Source organism: Lissotriton helveticus, chromosome 8 (assembly GCF_964261635.1).
Source record: "Lissotriton helveticus chromosome 8, aLisHel1.1, whole genome shotgun sequence".
Classification (NCBI taxonomy): Eukaryota; Metazoa; Chordata; class Amphibia; order Caudata; family Salamandridae; genus Lissotriton; species Lissotriton helveticus.
The window spans coordinates 1,186,533,349-1,186,555,455 of record NC_136069.1 but is presented as its reverse complement, the minus strand read 5'-3'; the positions used below and the strand labels follow the sequence as shown (position 1 = coordinate 1,186,555,455).

Here is a 22,107-nt window from a genome sequence, read left to right as displayed (position 1 = left end):
GGACACTCTACGATTTGTAGTAGTTCCTTCTGGTTCGCATCTCCCATTGGGGCTTGAATCTCGCCTTTGGTTGCGGACCCTTTTCTAAAAAAGACACCTGTTTTTTGCTTGTGTTGCCTCGTGTTTCTGATCCAGATGAGTCAGAGGACGAAGTCTCTGAAAAGGTTTTAAATCTATATCGGGACCTTCCCTGATAGTTCGATAAAGCCCCTCTTGAGTCTGGCTGTGTATAGTATTCGTCCTTTAGGAAGGGGTATGTCTTTTCAAGAGAGAATGACTTAGAGTCTTTTTCGTATTGTGCAGTCTTGTTGTTTATAGTAATATCTTTAAATGTAAGGATTTCTTTTTCAATCTTTTCTAGGAGAGCTTTCGCATCTGGAATGACGTCACTATTCTGTATAGCTTTGGTGAGATTCTCAATCTCTTCGAGTTCTTTAACACAAAGTCTTTGGGCTGTTTCTATTGTATGTACCATCAGGTCGCGGCTGCATTTGGTGTTTATGCAACTGAAACCTTTCCTGTATTCTATATCTTCTGTGAATATAACTGGCGTATTTTTCACTTGGAGCCCCCACGGAATTGTACCTCCCACCAGATGTGTTAGGAGGAAGTGGCCGTGGAGTTCAGTCCTGATATGCTTCTTACTTAGTCTTATTAGTTTATCCGACTCGTTTTGTTGTTGGGCCGAGGTGCTTAGTGTTATATTAGCAAATGGGGATGAAGCTATTAGGCTTTGTATATGGCTTTCTGTAAAAGATAAAGTATCTTTCTCAGCCATTCCGGGGGAGAGATCCGCTCCCCACGTTATTGAATCAATTTATTCAAAAAGGAGTAACTAATCTTTTGCCCTTGCTACTCTCGCGGGTATTCACCCGCTCTGTATTTTTTAAGCAATGGAGTTAGGTCCTGGGACATACAGTGGGTTGGACCTTTAGAATAATGGGAAATAATGAAATACCCCCTGTATTGTTTCTTTTTAGCTCAGTGCTTAAGTAGCACAAACTAGTTTAATATAGTTTATGCGGTATTATTTATTTATACCTTTTTATTTTGCTCTTTGTCAAAAAATTTTAAATTCATTAATATCTGAGAACACATACTGTCACAAACAATTACATCACAGTTAACATCACAATTCAACATACATATTTACAATTACAAATTACATTTATATACAGCCAATAAATCGAATCAAATTGTCTTTTCAACAGACATTCATTAAGGCTAGAGTTATTCGATAACAATAGTGACAATGCCATGCAGCATTAACCTGAACAGTCCATTACTTGTGAACCAATATCAGTAAATCAAAAATACATGAAAACAAAATCTATTTAAATTTTTTAGAAAAGATACAATAACAAGAATTATTTGCTGAAGACCACAAATTAATTTCTTGGTCAACTGGACATTCAAGGTATATTTTCGAAATGCCGACGCGTTTCAAACCCTGTCACTTCAGTTATTGGGTTCTCATCAGGGCTCTTTCCTTTTTAGTTGTCTGTGGGATATATGGAAAAGAGCTTCGTTTTAATGTTTAGTTTGCCTAATAGGTTCCTCATTTGCTTTTACCTTTAGACTACTGAAATTTACCTGACTTCCAGCTTTTGCCGGTCCGAGGGCTCTCTCAGTTAAAAAATCGTTCAGCTTTCCTGCTTCCTAGAATACAAGTGTTTAGGGTAAGCCTTCATTGTTAGGGCGAATAGGTCGGTCATCCAAATGTTTTAAGCTCCTTTTTTTTAAAGAAAACGTACCTGCCTGTGTCCTCTAGTTAGTGTGGACACTTTTGGGTACTTGTCTTTTACTGTTCGTGGTTGTCGGCAGTTTATAGCGATTTTGTGTAACAACCTGCAATTCACAATACGAAAAATATTTTCAGTCACTTTACCGTATTTTAAACTTGCCGCGCTCGCGGGCGGAAAGACATACCTTCTTTCCAAAGGAGTGAACGCCTCGTTTATCGCCTGTGAATTTTTTAGACTGGAATTACTTTCTCGCGCCCGTCAGGGCCTTCCTGCTTGCCTGTGTGTAGAAAAACGGGCATTCATTTAAAATCTCCCGTATTTCGAGTATCTCTCTTATTTTTATCTAAGACTCAGTTTCGACTTCTTACCTGTTTGTTTGTAGCTCCGAGAGTGCTTTAACAATCCGGTATACCATACTATAAGATGGCCGCCTCTCCTGTCATAAGAAACAAATGAGTATAAAAACACACTAAAAGATGGCCGCCATACCTATCGCTTGATCCAGTCGAACTCGGAGCTACAAACAAACAGGTAAGAAGTCGAAACGGAGTCTTAGATAAAAATAAGAGAGATACTCGAAATACGGGAGATTTTAAATGAATGCCCGTTTTTCTACACACAGGCAAGCAGGAAGGCCCTGACGGGCGCGAGAAAGTAATTCCAGTCTAAAAAATTCACAGGCGATAAACGAGGCGTTCACTCCTTTGGAAAGAAGGTATGTCTTTCCGCCCGCGAGCGCGGCAAGTTTAAAATACGGTAAAGTGACTGAAAATATTTTTCGTATTGTGAATTGCAGGTTATTACACAAAATCGCTATAAACTGCCGACAACCACGAACAGTAAAAGACAAGTACCCAAAAGTGTCCACACTAACTAGAGGACACAGGCAGGTACGTTTTCTTTAAAAAAAAGGAGCTTAAAACATTTGGATGACCGACCTATTCGCCCTAACAATGAAGGCTTACCCTAAACACTTGTATTCTAGGAAGCAGGAAAGCTGAACGATTTTTTAACTGAGAGAGCCCTCGGACCGGCAAAAGCTGGAAGTCAGGTAAATTTCAGTAGTCTAAAGGTAAAAGCAAATGAGGAACCTATTAGGCAAACTAAACATTAAAACTAAGCTCTTTTCCATATATCCCACAGACAACTAAAAAGGAAAGAGCCCTGATGAGAACCCAATAACTGAAGTGACAGGGTTTGAAACGCGTCGGCATTTCGAAAATATACCTTGAATGTCCAGTTGACCAAGAAATTAATTTGTGGTCTTCAGCAAATAATTCTTGTTATTGTATCTTTTCTAAAAAATTTAAATAGATTTTGTTTTCATGTATTTTTGATTTACTGATATTGGTTCACAAGTAATGGACTGTTCAGGTTAATGCTGCATGGCATTGTCACTATTGTTATCGAATAACTCTAGCCTTAATGAATGTCTGTTGAAAAGACAATTTGATTCGATTTATTGGCTGTATATAAATGTAATTTGTAATTGTAAATATGTATCTTGAATTGTGATGTTAACTGTGATGTAATTGTTTGTGACAGTATGTGTTCTCAGATATTAATGAATTTAAATTTTTTTGACAAAGAGCAAAATAAAAAGGTATAAATAAATAATACCGCATAAACTATATTAAACTAGTTTGTGCTACTTAAGCGCTGAGCTAAAAAGAAACAATACAGGGGGTATTTCATTATTTCCCAGCTTTGGCTTTTCAGCACCTAACTCTTCATTGGAAAACTCTTACGAAGCTCTCTATTCAACATTGGTGGAATAGCCTCTGCCATTTTCACCGACTTGATATTGCCTTTGCCTCCTCTTGCAAACCGATGGTTAATAGGGAGCTCCTCTGGTTGCCACTCACTACTTATTTAGACAACATAGCATTAGCAAATGATTCTTGATTAAATGCGGAAAATTTTAAGCCTTGTTAAACATTGATTTTCTCTTTCTTTTTCTTCTAACCCTTGTTGGCTTATTGTTTTTTATTAATCATATTATAATTCCTGATCACATTCCTCTGTGAATATGCAATATTATTTTTTACCATGTTGTAAGATATTTCCCCTTCCTCCTCCTTCCCCCGTTCCCTTTTCTCTCTTCCCCGCCTTCCTTTCATATAAAATTTAAACAGCTTTCATTTCTTTTCTCTTGCTAGCCATTTTATTACTTTGTATTATTTTTTACTGTGTTATTCTCTGAACTGCTGGCCTTTTGTATTCTCTGTTATTATACAAATAAAGCTTTCCAAACTGTAGAAAAGCTTAATGAATGTTTGTGTCTAAGTTTGTGGCCTTCAGAAAAAGCATTTGAGTATTTCCAAGGAAACTCATAAGTTACCAACACACCAGCTAGGAAAACAAATTTGCAAAATGTATTTTTATTAGTGCTGGATAATTGTTGACTGTTCTCGAGCAATACGAAAAATATTTTCAGTCACTTTACCGTATTTTAAACTTGCCGCGCTCGCGGGCGGAAAGACATACCTTCTTTCCAAAGGAGTGAACGCCTCGTTTATCGCCTGTGAATTTTTTAGACTGGAATTACTTTCTCGCGCCCGTCAGGGCCTTCCTGCTTGCCTGTGTGTAGAAAAACGGGCATTCATTTAAAATCTCCCGTATTTCGAGTATTTCTCTTATTTTTATCTAAGACTCCGTTTCGACTTCTTACCTGTTTGTTTGACTTCGTCCTCTGACTCATCTGGATCAGAAACACGAGGCAACACAAGCAAAAAACAGGTGTCTTTTTTAGAAAAGGGTCCGCAACCAAAGGCGAGATTCAAGCCCCAATGGGAGATGCGAACCAGAAGGAACTACTACAAATCGTAGAGTGTCCCACTACGGTAGTAAATCTATCTTCGAAGGTTTTGACAAAAGATGAGGAGTCCGTATTAAATCTTGGACTTAAATTTGTCCCAAGCCAATACACCAACTTTACAAAAGTAAAACTCGAAATGATTGAGTTTTGTCGGAAGATTAGACTCAAGGTCTATTTCTCTAACCAACCCTCGAGCCCTGACATTGAAACAACTGGTCTCAGAAATCGCTCTAGTTTTGTCCCAAGCCAAAATATCCCTAAGCAGGTCCACGCCTTTGAACAAACAATGTTGTCTGCAATTACTAAATTGGAAAAAAGTAAGAAATATATGAAACAAAACATTAGTAAAAACCAAAGGTTGGCATTAAAAAATCTCAAAGACGATTCGTCTATTGTGATTAAGCGTGCCGATAAAGGCGGGGCAGTGGTGCTGTGGCCTAGAGATAAATACATAGCAGAGGCAATATCACAAGTTTCCAATACAGTGTGGTACAGGGAACTACAGGAGGATCCCGTAAAAGGAATCCAGGGCATAATTGCCGAAACCATCAGGCAAGGAAGAGAGGAAGGATATGTGGGTCCTAAAGAAAGTGAGTTCTTGGTGAAGAAATTTCCAAGAACCCCTATATTATATTTTCTCCCAAAGATTCACAAGAATGAAAGAGACCCCCCAGGACGCCCAATAGTTTCTGGGTGTGATTCATGCTTGGAGCCCATTGCGAAGTATGTGGACTTCTTTTTAAAACCATTTATCGGTACAGTTAAATCGTACTTAAGAGACACCACCGACTTTCTGTTGAAAGTCGAGAAAACCGATTTTGACCCTGATTGTAAACTTATGGTAACAATGGACGTAACGTCATTGTATACCTAGATACCTCAAGAGGAAGCACTAGAGGTTATGGAGCTCTACTTAGAAACTAGAGAGCGACCACATAGAGTCCCAACTCCATTCATTTTAAAACTGGCAGAAGTGGCACTTAGAAAAAACGACTTCAAATTTAACGACCAGTTTTATATGCAAATTAAGGGGACTGCGATGGGTTGCCCTTATGCCCCGGAGATGGCTGTTCTCTTTATAGCGGAATACGAAAAAAGGTTTGTGGACAACAATAACCCATACAAAGCACATATCAAACAGTGGTACCGCTACATTGATGACGTGTGGCTCCTGTGGCAGGGGAGCCACACTGAATTGATGGAGTTCCACACTTGGCTTAATGCAAGACACCAGGATATTAAATTCTCCATTGATTCGAGTAGTGCCAGAATGATGTTTCTAGACATTGAAATCACATGTCAAGAAGGGGCTCTAAAATCCTCCCTATTCAAGAAAAAAACTGACCGCAATACAATTCTACACCACCAGAGTGCTCACCCAAGAAACCTGAAGGCTAACTTGCCGTACGGCCAATTACTCAGAATAAGAAGAAATTGTACAGAAATAACGGACTTCGACCAACACGCTGAAAAATTCTGTGAAGAATTGAAATATAGAGGTTACCCAAAAAAACTGTTAAAGCACTCTTATAAGAGGGCAAGATACACACCACGAGAGAGTCTATTAGAGAAAAAAGAAAAGGGTACACTAGATAGACTTGTGTGTGTAACGACATTTGGCCCTGACACCAATAGGCTGAGACAGATGGTACTAAGGAATTGGCACCTGCTAGAAAACCTAGAGTGCCCGTTCCCCCGTCCGCTTTTCGCGTACAAAAGAAACAAAAGCATTGGCCAACAAGTGATTCAGGCAGACATAGCCTTACCCAAACTGAGAAGTGATCTATTGTCACAATGGGGAATGAAACCCACAGAAGGCCACCATAAGTGTGGGAATTGCGTGTCATGTGTGAGTACAATTGAGGGAAAAGAGTTCCAGCACAAAACCGTAAAATGGAAACATGCTGGTTTCTCTAATTGCAGAACACGCATTGTGGTGTACAGCATTGTATGCCCCTGCCAAAAGCTGTATATTGGCAAAACTACCCAGCAAATCAACGTGCGAATAACCCAGCACAGATCGAGAATTAAAAATAAAGTCGCATCTGCCCCAATGGTCGAGCACTTTATTGCCAACCAACACGGAGAAAATGAATTCAAATGGTCCGTATTGTTCACAACCGAACATCGCAAAAAAAGTACTGATGTCGAAAAACTACTGTTGAAAAAAGAAGCCTATCTAATTTTAAAATTTGATAGCGCCATGACTGGGTTAAATACTCTATCTGAAATATCAAGATTATAGATATACTAACAATCCGGTATACCATACTATAAGATGGCCGCCTCTCCTGTCATAAGAAACAAATGAGTATAAAAACACACTAAAAGATGGCCGCCATACCTATCGCTTGATCCAGTCGAACTCGGAGCTACAAACAAACAGGTAAGAAGTCGAAACGGAGTCTTAGATAAAAATAAGAGAGATACTCGAAATACGGGAGATTTTAAATGAATGCCCGTTTTTCTACACACAGGCAAGCAGGAAGGCCCTGACGGGCGCGAGAAAGTAATTCCAGTCTAAAAAATTCACAGGCGATAAACGAGGCGTTCACTCCTTTGGAAAGAAGGTATGTCTTTCCGCCCGCGAGCGCGGCAAGTTTAAAATACGGTAAAGTGACTGAAAATATTTTTCGTATTGTGAATTGCAGGTTGTTACACAAAATCGCTATAAACTGCCGACAACCACGAACAGTAAAAGACAAGTACCCAAAAGTGTCCACACTAACTAGAGGACACAGGCAGGTACGTTTTCTTTAAAAAAAGGAGCTTAAAACATTTGGATGACCGACCTATTCGCCCTAACAATGAAGGCTTACCCTAAACACTTGTATTCTAGGAAGCAGGAAAGCTGAACGATTTTTTAACTGAGAGAGCCCTCGGACCGGCAAAAGCTGGAAGTCAGGTAAATTTCAGTAGTCTAAAGGTAAAAGCAAATGAGGAACCTATTAGGCAAACTAAACATTAAAACGAAGCTCTTTTCCATATATCCCACAGACAACTAAAAAGGAAAGAGCCCTGATGAGAACCCAATAACTGAAGTGACAGGGTTTGAAACGCGTCGGCATTTCGAAAATATACCTTGAATGTCCAGTTGACCAAGAAATTAATTTGTGGTCTTCAGCAAATAATTCTTGTTATTGTATCTTTTCTAAAAAATTTAAATAGATTTTGTTTTCATGTATTTTTGATTTACTGATATTGGTTCACAAGTAATGGACTGTTCAGGTTAATGCTGCATGGCATTGTCACTATTGTTATCGAATAACTCTAGCCTTAATGAATGTCTGTTGAAAAGACAATTTGATTCGATTTATTGGCTGTATATAAATGTAATTTGTAATTGTAAATATGTATGTTGAATTGTGATGTTAACTGTGATGTAATTGTTTGTGACAGTATGTGTTCTCAGATATTAATGAATTTAAAATTTTTTGACAAAGAGCAAAATAAAAAGGTATAAATAAATAATACCGCATAAACTATATTAAACTAGTTTGTGCTACTTAAGCGCTGACCTAAAAAGAAACAATACAGGGGGTATTTCATTATTTCCCATTATTCTAAAGGTCCAACCCACTGTATGTCCCAGGACCTAACTCCATTGCTTAAAAAAAAGAAAAGCCAAAGCTAACATAGTATCAAAAAGACCATGTTGATGAGTGGGAAGGTCTAAGGAGTCTGACGAACTCCCACAGAAAAGAAGAGGAATAGAATAGGGAATGGGATGTTAAACAAGCGAGAAATATAGGTCCATACTTTCCCCCAGAAAAGAGATGCTGAAGGTCAAAGAAAGAGAAGGTGTATGAGATCAGAGTTAGGAGAGCCATAGGTCCAACAGTTTGCATCAGCAGAATGGGTAAATCTAGCTATAGAAATAGGAGTGAAGTAAAGTCTATGGTAAAGGAAAAACAGAAATTGAGTAAGAGAAGCAGAACGAGAGATTTTGAGAAAGCGGGACCAGAATTTGTCCCAAAAACTGATAGTCCATTCGCATCCCAGGTCAGATTCCCATGAACGTTCCATTTTGGTTTTAGTACGATCAGGATTAGGAGCTAAGAAGAGTTTATAAATGAGAGAAGCTTTGGGTAGAGAAAGGAGAATCTTAAGTAAAGGGTATTGGTCAGAGAGAGAAGGAAGAGAGGAAAGGCAGTAGAAGATATCAACTGCCATTAGAGTAGAGAATTTCTGGAGGAAGGAGCGAGGACATTTGAAATTAGCTTGTAATTGGGGGAATGAGCACGGAGATAAACCATCAAATAGGTTCTTAACTGAAACTATCCCACTTGATCTCCAAGAATTCCAAAATATGGGTCTATTATTGGTAGTAATAAGGGAATTGTGCCAAATTGCAGATTCTAAAAAGGATTCTCTAGAAACATGTTTAGGTTGAGTCAAAGGTTTCAGCAGGGAGCAAGTGTGTTTAAACAAGGGAACGGAGGAAAGGGGGGGCTTTAGCAGAGAAGGCTAGAACTTCCTTTAAAGAGAAAGGTAATAGTGATGTTTGTTCAATGGACAACCACAGGGGGGTAAAAGGGGAAGGGTCAGAAAGTAGCCATTTCGAAGATTGACGGAGGCAAAAGAATTTATGATAAAATACGAACATCAGGAAAATTCACACCCCCATTAGATTTTGACTTGCGAAAAAGGGATAATGGAAATCCTAGCTTTTTTGTTTTTCCAAAGAAACTAAGACAGGGGAGAATCAATTTTTTAAAAATAACAGGCAGGTATATGGACTGGGAGCATGGAAAGAGCATAAATTAATATAGGGATGATCATCATCTTAATAGAATCGACCCGGCCCCATATGAATCGAAGAGAGGGTTCCAAGAGGAAAAAAGTTTGTCAATTCGAGATAGGACCGCCGTCATATTTAATTTAACAGAAGCTGCAATGGAATTGGAGAACCACATACCTAAATATTTGATTTTGGAACCATTCCATGCAAAACCGGTGACAGAGAAGGAATGTGGAAGACAGAATTTGGTAAGAGGGAGAATTTCTGTTTTATCTGAATTGATTTTATAGCCTGAAACAAGGGAGAAGGAAGTAAATTCATGTAATAAAGGAGGGATAGATTTTTCAGGATCAGAAATGAAAAGAAGGAGGTCATCTGCATAAGCGGATATTTTTAGATGTCATTTGCCATAAGAAAAAACAGATATAGAATCATTATTATGAATTGAGGATTAGAAGGGTTCTAGAGCTAGAATAAAAAGAACGGGGGAGAGAGGGCAACCCTGGCGAACACCGCGAAAAATGGGAAATATGAAGAAAGACAACCATTAACTAGTAATGAGGCTCTGGAAACAGAATATAATAAACAAATAAGTGAAATCAACTTGGGACCAAAACCATGCCATTTCAAGGATGCAAATAAAAAGGACCAATCAACCCTAACAAATGCTTTTTCAGCATCGACAGAAATGGCGGCCAAGGCTGTGGAAAGGGAAGGGATTTTGTTCAAAACATTAAGAAAAAGACGAGAATTATCCGAAGTCAGTCTGGTCTTGGGAAAGCCACAGTGCTCTTTACCCACCAAATGAGACATAAGAGGATCAAGTCACAAAGCAAGTACTTTGGCGAACAATTTGTAGTCTACATTGACTAGGGAAATCGGACGATAATTTTTACAAAACATAGGATCTCGGCCTTCCTTATGTATAAAGCACATTGTGGCCTCCTGAAAAGTGCCTTCTGTCTTACCGTACAGAAAAAATGAATGAAAGAGGTTTAAAAATTTAGGGAGTAATAAGTTAGAAAAGTGTAAATAAAATTCAACTGAAAAACCATCTGGACCGGGGGGTTTCCCTTTCTTTAGAACAGATAAGGCAGTAGATAATTCATTAAGGGATACATCTATTTCAAGATCAGAAAGATTAAGGTGATCGTTAGAGGGGGTTGGGAGTTTGTTGAGATAGGATTGAATGAGGGGAGTAGAAAGAGGAGATTCTGGGGTGAAGAGATCTTTGTAGAACAGCATAAATTCATTAAGAATATCCTGTTCTTTATGAATGGGGGTACTCTCTGAGGTATAGATAGTATAGATGAGAGTGCAGTCCTTACGCGACTTGAGGTAATTCGCTAATAATTTACCCATTTTAATTCGCCCACCGTAGTATCTAGCACTGCTACGGAGAAGGATGGAAGAAGCGCTGTCAGTCGAGGATTTGTTAAAGGCTAATTTGGCATGGATAAGAGCTGGTAAAACTGAATCGAATAGGTATAGAATTTGCGTTCTAGGGCTTTAATGTGCGCAAGATTAGCTTTTTGTTGTTGGAGAAGGCGTTTTTGTTTTTTTGTTGAGACAAAGTCTATAATAAAGCCTCTGCTGTGGGCTTAAAGGAATCCCATAATATATGGGGAGGGGAGGTGGGATCACTGTTTATGTCAAAAAATTAATTAGTAAAAGTAATGAAAGATGAAGAAAAAAGCGGGTCAGAGAATTATTAAAGCGCCAACGGGAGAACCTGGGATGTGGAGGGAGTAGATCAAGATCTTCTACAATTGAGGCATGATCAGAAATAACAATAGGCTCGATAGAGGAAGATAATAGATTTTGAGGTAGAGATTGAGAAAGAAAAATATAGTCTAAATGGGAGAGAGAATTATGTGGAGGAGAGAAGAAAGAAAAGTCAAGAGTATCAGGGTGAGAGAGTCTCCAAGCATCTACAAGGTGTGTTTGGGAAATAGTGTCGAGAAATTGTGCGATTTATTAGGAACAAAGCGTACTTGAGATTGACGATCAAGAATGGGGTCAAAGACTTGGTTGCAGTCACCTCCTAGTATAAAGAAATCATCCCTAAACTGAATAAATATTTTTGTAATTAGAGGCCAAAAGGAAGATTCAGGTTCGGTAGGATCATAAACATTAAATATAGTCAAAGAAATTGTATTAATTAACAACTTCGCTAACAACCATCTTCCTTCTGTTTCAGTCTCTTGTGATACAACTTCTTGTGGCATTAAATAATAGCACCATTTTTCTTATTGAGAGTAGGGGAGACTAAAACTGAACCCACCCAACCTCTTTTCAATTTTAATACTTCAGTTTCTGTAAGATGGGTTTCTTGTAAGAGAACCAAATCAGGATTATAAGATTCAAGATGGGATAGTATTCTCTGTCTCTTAATTGGGCTAATGAAACCTTTCACATTCCAGGAAATAACTCTGAATGGAACATCATCAAAAATACATAAAGAACAATATATGCAACAGTAAAATTATGAAGTAAGAGGTCGGGAAAGAAAAAAGAGGAAAATAAGGAGAAGTCATCTGAGAAAGAAAACATAAAGGAAGAGATATGCAAGTCAGTCAAGAAAGAACAGAGGAAAAATATGAGGAAGATGAAAGAAGGGAAGGGGAGAGAAAGTAGGAACGAGAAGAAACAGTACATGTCAAGTGATGACTGTAATACGTACCTTACAGGGAACAAAAGGGAAGGAGATAGGCGGCAACAGACAATGGAAACAGCACGCCCAACAAGGGGCAACACACCACACCAGGACATCAAATAGACAAGAACAGGAGCGGGAACATGGATAAGAATACAGTGAACCTTCAATGAGCCTGTAAAGGGAGATAAAGAATAATGCATGAAGAACATGAGGAACTATGAAGACTAAATAGTGTAAACCATAACAGTGGATTCAACGCAGCAATATAACAAAAGGAGTACTACAGTCAAGAACCAGAAGAAGGAGGAGTCGTCTCCCTTGAGGCAGTAGACTGAGAGTGAATACATCTTCTGAGGTCAGCAGGATTTTCAAAAGTGGAAGTCTTGTTGAGAAAGGTGACCTTAAAAAATCAAGGATGGAACAGACCATACCTTGCACCTAAGGAACGGAGAGCTGGACGTAGATCCAGAAATTCTTTTAGTCGCTTGGCAGTTATCGAAGGGACATCCTGGGAAATAAACACTTTTGTACCATGCCAGAGGAGCTGCTTTTTGGATTTGGTAGTATTCAATACTAGCAACAGGTCAGTGAATTGTGGGAATAAAATAATGACTACACAAGGCTTAGATGGAGCAGCTGAAGAAGAGAGACGTGGACCCAGTCTATGCACTCTTTGTATATTCAGTTTGGTTGTAGGAGGTAGACCCCAAAACTGTGGCAAGAAGGAAGTAAAGTACGCAACAGTGTCTTCACCTTCAAGGCCATCAGGAAGACCATAAATATGTAAGTTATTACTACGATTTCTATTTTCCAAGTCTCAATTGTAAAACTTCCTTTTCCAAAGAAGAAATCCTAGAAGAAGAATCTTGTACCTCGTTGAGTTGTTGTTCCACCACAGTGAGGCGAGACTCCATCGATGACCATTTACTGTCCAAAGTTTGTAGACAAGAGTTAGTTTCCTCAACAAAGGGTCACAGAGCACAGATTTCCTCCAAAACTATATCTAAAGAGACCAGAGAGCCAGATTTAGGAGGAGAGGGAGGATCTTGTTTAAGTCTCTTGCCAGTAACTTCAAGTATTTGAGCTTTGGATGCCATGGTTGCAGTATTACTTGCATTAGTAGAACAATCCCTGTGCGTTGATACTTCAGGTAAGTATATGGAGTTGCTAGGGGAAATATCCTTTATATCACACGCAGCAGGAGCGTTTGATTTCAATCTTTTAGTGTAGTGATGTAGGCGTTTGCTCCTACCCATAAAGTGAGGTATAAAAAACCCAGGGACAGGCTGGCATCAGATATGCAAATAAGTAAAAGTTTCCTCAGAAAACACAATAATATAGGCAAGTAGCATTGTACCCCAATATTGAAAGAAGCTTCTTCAAAGAAAATATGTGTGACTCACAGGAAACATTGAAAAACTTAGGTTGCAGGGCGGCATTTGAGAAAACATGAAGAAAACCACAGGAAGAAAAAACGAAATGGCGGCTGCTAAGCAGCAAAAAACAGTCACCTGTTAAATAATATCACTTTTCCATGAAAGCGAAGGAGAAAAAAGGCATCACCCAGAAGAGTCCCCATTACGATTCAGGAATATGCAGACATAGTAGGGGAAAAGGCGCTGGAACCGCTCTTAAAGAAATCGCGAAGTCCGGCGCGATGCAGAGCTCCGTCGTCAGTCGATCATCTTGGGTCATGGTGCCCGCGACTCCCCCTCATTAAGCTTTTCTAATCCCTTCCCTCTGACTCTTTCCCCCTATTCATCCCAAACCTGCTCCTGCTGCTATAATCTCCAAATAAACACTATCTAGACCCTTCTCTCTTCTAGCCCTCCACTATCCTTTTCAATCCAGCTAACAGACTCACATGTACACCGCTCAAATGAACTTCATAATACCCTATTCTAATTCACCACTACTCCTGTTTAGGTTCCGGAGTAGTATGCTTGAAAAGCGCTTCGATGCATCATAAGGTGTACCAAGCGATATGTTAATGCAAGCCCATCCCTCTTCTATCCCTCCACTACCCTTTTCAACGCAAATAACAGATGCACATGACCACCCCTCAAATAAATTTGATTTTTCTCTATACTTACTCACCACTAATCCTTTTTGGGTTTCAGAGTAGCGTGCTACTCGCCGAAAAGCATTTTGACTCCTTGTCTGGAGTAGTGTGTCCAGAAGTGTGAAACGTGTTGGACTCATGCATGCGTGTACCCAATGGCACCTGCAGCAGGATAACATGTCCAGGTATTGACCAAGCCAACACTTCAAGCTTGCACTCTATGAGGACCTCTGTGCAGAGTAATGGAGAGAGAGGCACCGCAAGTGGGAGGGTGACTGGGCGAGTGCTGCTAGTGGGGCTGTGAGCCTTTGGTGTGAAGCCACTGATGGAAAAAGAAAGACTTAGCGGGCCAACTCCTAGGGGAGACGCTTAGATTCTCCCAATGGGGAATAAAACTGGAACCAGGAAAAAGACCCGCTTATCCCACTCCCCTCCTAGAAGAAAGTAACAAAGATCACCTACAAAGAGTAAAATCGATTTTAAAAGGTGCACGTAGCTACTTCCCAGGACCGAATAATAACCTAATACACTTGGCAACCCAACAACCAGACCCACACTGGGCAAACACACGACGGACATAACCGCAGGAGATACAAAGTGACAAAGGGCATCAAGCCAGTCTTCTACAAAAGCTGACATATCAAACATTAAAATATGTACTTGGAACATAAAAGGCCTGATCAGTAAATTGGACGACTCAGAAACATCAAACTATTTAAAATCATTCGATTTGATCTTACCTCAAGAAACCTGGGAAGAGAAAGAGTTATTCCTACAAGGGTATACAACTCAAATTCATCCTGCCACCAGATCTTCATCTTATGGTCGCAGTTCAGGGGGCCTGGCATCACTCGCCGCAATACTTACAATAGGAACAATGGAAGAGATAAAGGTAAAAATAACTCCCCCAAGTGCCATACAGGCAATAGCAATAACGATCAAATACAACCAGGTACCCCAATCACTATACATAATAAACATATACCTACACCCCAAGCACAGATTAAAAGGGGCGAGAGAACTGGTCACCGAGCTAGCAAGACTCATGGAAGAAAGGGAAATGAAGAACTAACTCCTGGCAGGCGACTTTAACCTCCAACTCTTTGGAAATAAATCAGAAGACAAAATAATCCAGGATCTCAACATCGCGTGGGGAATACCAAATCAAGCCCCAGTCACTTTTAATAAGCAAACAAAATCCTCAAGCCAGCTACTAAAAGACCTGGAGCAGTTAAACCTGAGGGTACTAAACGGTTGATTTAAAGAGGACACACCGCCATCATTCACTTATTTTTCCTCAACGACTTCCTCGCACCTCGACTTCACCCTCGCAACACTGCCACTGTTCGACATTGTAAATTCATTCAAGATTGTTGTAATCTGTCAAAGCGACCACTTACCACAAGAAATGGAACTACACCTTACTAGTGGGAATGACTTAGATACAAGAAAAACAGTTGGAACTGAGTACACCACCAACGTCAGACGGATAAGGTGCAAGACCAACAAAGTAAAGGGAATTAACAACCAATGGAAAAACAACCTGGTCCTTAGGCAGCTCCGCAAACAATCGAACAACAAAGTTCTGCACAAGGAGCTGCGATCTCTAAAAGCTCAGCGAAATAAGCTGATCTTGATAAAGAAAAGGCAAATGAACGAGGAACTCTGGGCGAAAATCGTATACGACTCTGGAATACAATCCATAGGCTCCAACGTCCAGGTCGCAACGGAATAAACTCAAATATATCTGAACCCGAATGGGCACACTACATATCAAACCACTTCAACAACAAAAATCCAGTGGGGGGCCTACTCAGAGGAAACACTTTGACAACCACGAGGAACACCAGGATTAATAAAACAGCAACAATCAATCATGAAGCAAACAAAGACACCAACCAGGCGGAGACCTTGTGCAAACCCGCAACTCTGGAGGAGGAAGAAACTACAAGCTTTAAACTACCTCCGGGCAGGGAGGAAACAAACTACATAATAATGGTGGCCTGAATCAAGCTACAAATATCTAAAGGGAAACTGGAAGGAGCTCCTGGCCCCGATGGGGTCCCCCCAATAATGTACAAACACAATGCTGACTTCTGGAGTGAGACACTGACTCCACTCTTCCTGGAAATCAGAGAATCAGAGACATGTCCACCAACCTGGAGAGGATCAATATTAAGTCTGATCTACAAACAGGGCGAAAGGAGCAGTCTCATCGCCCTAATCGACAGAGGCAAAGTACTACGCGGATCTCCTTTTGGAGGAATTAACATCCTGGGTAACTCGAAAACACATCATTCCAGTAAATCAAACCGGATTCTGCAGAGGTCAGGGCACAACAACCAACATCATGGCGCTAACCCTACTGGCAGACGCTGCCAAAGCAGCCAAGTGCTCATTATTTCTATGTTTTATAGATTATAGTGCAGCATTTGATCATGTAGACCGAAGCAAACTCTGGCAGAAACTGGACAATTGGGGGATACCTGGCCCGCTCCTGAAGCAACTGATATTACTGCATACCAACACTTGGGTCAAGGTTAAACTTGTAAGTGGGACGCACCTTTCTAGGCAAATTAACACCACAAAAGGTCTAAAACTAGGATGCGTCCTAGCCCCCATGTTGTTTAACCTTTTTCTTGCAGACCTACCTGGAGAATTGGATAAAACCAAATCACACGCCCCACGGCTGGGAGATATTTCATTATCAAACCTCCTATACGCTGATGATCTTGTCTTAATTAGTCGGTCCCCAATTGGATTACAACACCTCCTAGACACCACCAATACATTTTCAATAAATAACGCATTAAAAATTAATTTAAACAAATCTAAAGTTATGTCAGTGAATTACAACAAAACAAAGAAACTGCCATGGTTCCTGAACGGCCAAAGGCCGGATCAAGTCACCAACTACAAATACCTTGGCGTATTATTAGACAGCAGAGGCTCGTTCAAACCCCAACTAGAGGCAATTACACGGAAGGGTACAACATTCTATCTCTCAATGAAGCCGTTGAAGAAAGTTTTCCCCGATCGATCACTGGATCCCCTCCTACAGATGATCAGAGCACGTCTACAGCCTATGCTCACATACGGAAGTGAACCCATGCAAGGGAAAGATTCAAACGCTCTAGACAAAATAATCAGCAGAGCGTACAGGACAATCTTCCATCTGCCGAACTATGTGTCTCCTGCCCAAATCCGCCTTGAATTTGGTCTCCAGAAACAAACGGTGGACAGAAAAGGTGCCTACATAAAAAGCTGGCGCAAAATTAAAGGCGCGGAGCAAGTAACCCTAAACGCCCACCTCTGGACCGAACTGTCAACACGATCGAGATAACCGGCCAAGAAGTATCTACTAGAATCATTGGAATACCTAGAATTATCAATCCTCTGCGAGTCACTGATTGACAATAATAGCTTCAAAAAGGTGGTAACAAAAGTAACCAAACTGATATCATCCATTGAAGACAAAGAAACCTTGGCCAAGAGGGCACATGGATGGGCTGTACTGAAAGCCTACAAAGCTCTCAAACCGCAGGAATACCTGAAAACGGGTCTAACGCGGAAGACAAAAGACAAATTTCTAAACTTGCGCTTTCGCGTCCTTCCAATTCTACCTCACTTGTCACCCTGGAAAAAGAGATCAGAAGATCATTTTTGCCGTCTTTGTGGATCAGGGAAAGAGGATTTACTACACATAATCTGCATCTGCCCTAAGCTGATGGACATCAGGCGCGCCCTACTTCGAACATTATGGAACCAAAAGGGCATAACAAGCTGCAGGCAAGCTGTAATGATATGCTTTATTCCTGAAGAGATCCTGCTAAACTGCAGACTGACAAAGTTCTTTGACATTGTGGCCATAAGACTCAAGAGCCATCGAAAAATAGCATATAACAACTTGCTAATCAATTAAAGGATCAGTCTGCTAAGGACCCGCTCAAACCAAAATCATGTGCCAGCACACCGATCCTTACTTTTTAAACTAAGAGTAGGACCACTCAGTCAATGCAAACGAGAAAAATGATTTTATAGGTTTTTAATCACTTTTCTTCCATTTTAATAATACATGTGAATACAAGCTTAAAATTATTCTTAATGATGGAAGTTTTAAAACTGTGAGTTTTAACTAACTGTACAATGAAGCTATTCTATTCTATTCTATTCTGAAGCCACTGACGCGACTGGGGAAGCTGCTTCTACTGCTGACACATCCAAAGCCGGTATGTGTGCCACAAGAAGAACTTCTTGCCACATCACCAATGGCATGGTGTAAATTGAATGGCACAGTGTGATCATCCGCGAAATGCTTAATGCCTGTATTGATCACATAAGCACTCGTAACAGAGAGCCTCTCAGTCAGTCGCTAAATAATATTTACCGCAATTTACATAGTGCCTCCAGTGCTGCTGGCAAGGAGTCCCTGGCATTCTTTCACACTGTAAGCTTTCAAGGCCATGAATCAAATATTCAGCTAAACGTGTACCGGCTGACTGCATATCATTGGACCCTAATGGGTATAAAATGAAGTTACTGACAGAGTTGAGATCCATGATGCACCTGTGCCACTGTACTGCACTGGACCTGATTTCTGTAAACTGTTAGGTGTTCTTATATGTGTTCCGTGCATTCGTGGTGACCCACAGGTCTTTGTTATCCCAACAAGAGCCTTGTGGTTGGCTTGTGGAGAGAGGTTAGATGGTCTGTGACGATAGACAAAACACCCTCACTACTGCCTTTTTTTTAATCTTCTGCTGCCTTTCCTTTCCACCACCATCTCTTCTTTTAGTCTTTGCTTTCACAATCATCTCCCTTTCCCCAGATCTTTACGGTCTGACAGCGCTCTGAAGTGTGTGGAGTACATATTGGAGCTACACAAATCACCATTCTTCTTTTCCTGATGTCTGCATCTTTCCTTCTTTGCCTGCCCATTTCTCAGTCAGTCTCTCCACATGCCCCCTTCTCCCACAACGTCCATTGACTCCAATCATTTTGAAGTGGATTAATGATGACCAATGACATGTTGGCAATATAGAAGGCTCAAGATAAACTGGCAATCATCCCCACCTAACCAGCCTTGTTCTCACCATTTTAACTTCCATCGTTGTCCCCTCTTGCCCTCCACAGCTTTACTTCTGCACCACTTTTACCCCTCGACCACCTTTCTTGTATCCTCCAATTTTCTGCACAACTTTAGTTCTTCAGGGTGGATGAGGGGGTGATACAATTCTGACTTGTAACTGTGCATTATAAGGTTTTCGAGGTATCATCTAATGCTTTTGAAACGGAGCACATGGTATTTTGGCTCTGCTTGTACACTGTGTGGACAGAAATAACCATGGATTGAAGATTCTGTAATAGGGGATAAGATATTCAAGAGTGTGGTATGCACCTACTCTTTTGTGTAGTGATCGTTTAACATTATTTTGAAAAGGTGTAACTTTAAACAATGAAATATTTTTGCTCATTAACTCTTAATTCTTAACTCACGCCACACATCGTTCCATTGTTGTTTTGTCTAACTCCCCCCGTCCTCGCCGAGTGTCATAAATTGCTTTGGAATGGTTAAAAGTCGCCATATTACTGCTTTACAAAACAAGAACTCACTCTATAATTGATTCCTACCTCACATGGACTTCTCCCACTCAGCCTAACTTTGCTTTCAATCCTTCTCTCTCCATTCCTAGTTTTATGTTATTGTTCTGCCCTGTTCTAATCACTGCGAAATTAGTGTTTTGTTTGTTTCTACATTTTGTAGGGTATTTGTGAAGCAACTAGAGCGCTAACCAAGGTACAATGAGCGACAAATAAATGCAAAACACTAAAATACGTAACCAAGCAGGAAACGTCTAGTCACTGACTTCATTTTGGTTGAGACTTTACCAGTCAAGAAACATGTCCCTTAATCCATTGTTTCATGTTTTTCCCCAGGATTCCTCCTCGTTTGGGTCTGCTCCAGTGGCCGGGGCCTCCTGCCCCAGAGCAAGTGTAATAATTGCAGGTCAAGGAACACCTCCGAAGGTCCAGTTGCCCCTCAACATGTAAGCTGTATTTAAGGTCGTTTGTTGTTGTGATGTTTCTCATTTGAGCGACTATTGCCCCTAGTCAGTGTTAGTAGCCTCTGTGACACGTGTCCTCTTGTTTCTTAATCCTCTGATACCAATTTAGAAGACAAAATGTTGGAGTTGCACAAATAGGAAATTTACAAAGGTAACTGTGGGTGATGTGCACCCACAACGGTGGTGGGTTGCATACCTTTAAGATCAACACAAACACAGTTGGTAGCTGTGTGTTTGGTTAGTCTGTTGGGCATCACGTCCCTGGTTCAGGGGAAACATCCTTTACAATGCAACTTTTACCACGCAGTGCCTTTACGACGCAACCATTACAACGCATGTCATTACAACGCATTGCGCTGGGAGGCGCTCTAAGATAGGGAATAGATTTAATTTACTATCCAACACCTTCCCTACTATCCACGGGGACTGGAGTTGGAATAGTAAATTAACCCCTTCGGCGCTCATGACGAGCTGAGCTCGTCATGAGCGTAACGTGCCCTACGCCGGTTTTTTTTAAATCGCAGTGCGCAGCGGGAAAACCGCTAGCGCGCATGCGGTTAAACTATTCACTATCCAGCACCCCAAAGCGCTATGCGTTGTAACAGCATGCGTTGTAAAAACTGCCTGGTAAAAGCATGCGTTGTAATGTCATACATCCCTGGTTCAGACACCGGTCTGTGCAGCCATAAGGCAGCCGACATTTGTTTTTACTTGTGTAAATTCTGGCTTGGTGGAGATAAAAGGCCACTGTCTCCCAGTAGAACACTGAGGTCCAGCACAGAACACAAGGTTCAGATCCCAAGATTCAAGCGAGTAAAGTGGGGCGGTAGAACGCTGAGAGTTCAAGGCTGAAGGTTATGGAATGCCCTCCCTCTGTCCCTCCGTTCCCAACAAAATTTGTAGTTGTTTAGAAAGCAGGTGAAGACCTGGCTTTTCCCACCGGCCCTCCCTTAATGCTGGATGTTTCACCGCCCTGGTTACTGCTCTGCCATTGCCTATTTGGTCAGCACAGCGCTAAGACACCCTTGGGTATTGCGCGCTTTACAAAAAGCAATTCATTCATTGATTCACTGTGGCCAAGAGTCTTTTTGCTTTGATTCTAAGTAATAGCAAACCTGTACTTAATTTGTGCCGGTGTTTGCTGGTGATGGGCGTGTGTGCTCATTTTAGTTCACTGGGCCTTATTTTTCATCACCAGACTTTACTTAGACAAGAGAGAGATGAAATGAAGAAAGAAGGAGAAAGGGGAAGATAGAAAAACAATGACAAAGGTAAAAGACAGGGATGAAAAAGAGAACCTGCAGAGTGAGATTAACAGACAGGAGGTATATGGCGGTGGAAGAAAGAGGCATGATGTAGAATCAAAACTAGACAGCCTTGCTATTTGACAACCCAGGTTTTCGTCAGGGCCCATGACATGCTCCTAAGGAGAAACATTAGGCCACTTTGCTTATTTATTTGTTTATAATTTAAACCCTGGTGCACAGCTGACGAACACATATATTGTAATTATAAATAGCTAGCAATGGGGTAAAATACATATTCCCGCCTTCATTACCTGTCTACTTCCCCAGCTCCTTGCCCCTCCCCTGAATCTTTCCCCCTGCCTGCTTTTTCCCTTCGTATTTGTGCTTACTGTTTATCTCGACCTTACAAGTAACTATGGGCCATATGTATAATTGAAATTCGCAAATTTCGGCCTTTGCGAATGCGAATTCGCAAAATGATATGTATGAAGGAAATCCCGATGCAAAATAAGGAATTGCAAAATTTGCGATTCTTTATTTTGCGATTGCATTTGAGGAATCACAAAATTTGCGATTCCTTAAATGCAATGTAAGAAGGCAAAAGAATTTGCTAAATGACCTTAAGGAATCGCAAATTACCACCAACTTCTAGTTGGTAGTAAGTTGCGAATTCCTTGAAAAATGCACAATTTTGCATTTTTCAAAGTGCCATGTGACGCACATACATGCCCTTAGGGCATGTATGTGCACCACTTGTGCACCTATGCTTA

The 22,107-nt window shown here is 40.7% G+C and overlaps 1 protein-coding gene across 1 annotated transcript in view; it reads left to right on the top strand.

The window, feature by feature from the left end:
- Positions 1-22,107, top strand: part of SH3RF3 (SH3 domain containing ring finger 3) — a 786,031-nt gene that overhangs the window by 381,672 nt on the left and 382,252 nt on the right. The window contains exon 5 of the mRNA XM_078658954.1: positions 19,963-20,072. Coding sequence (XP_078515080.1) covers positions 19,963-20,072 — 110 coding nt within the window. The remainder of the gene's footprint in view (positions 1-19,962; positions 20,073-22,107) is intronic.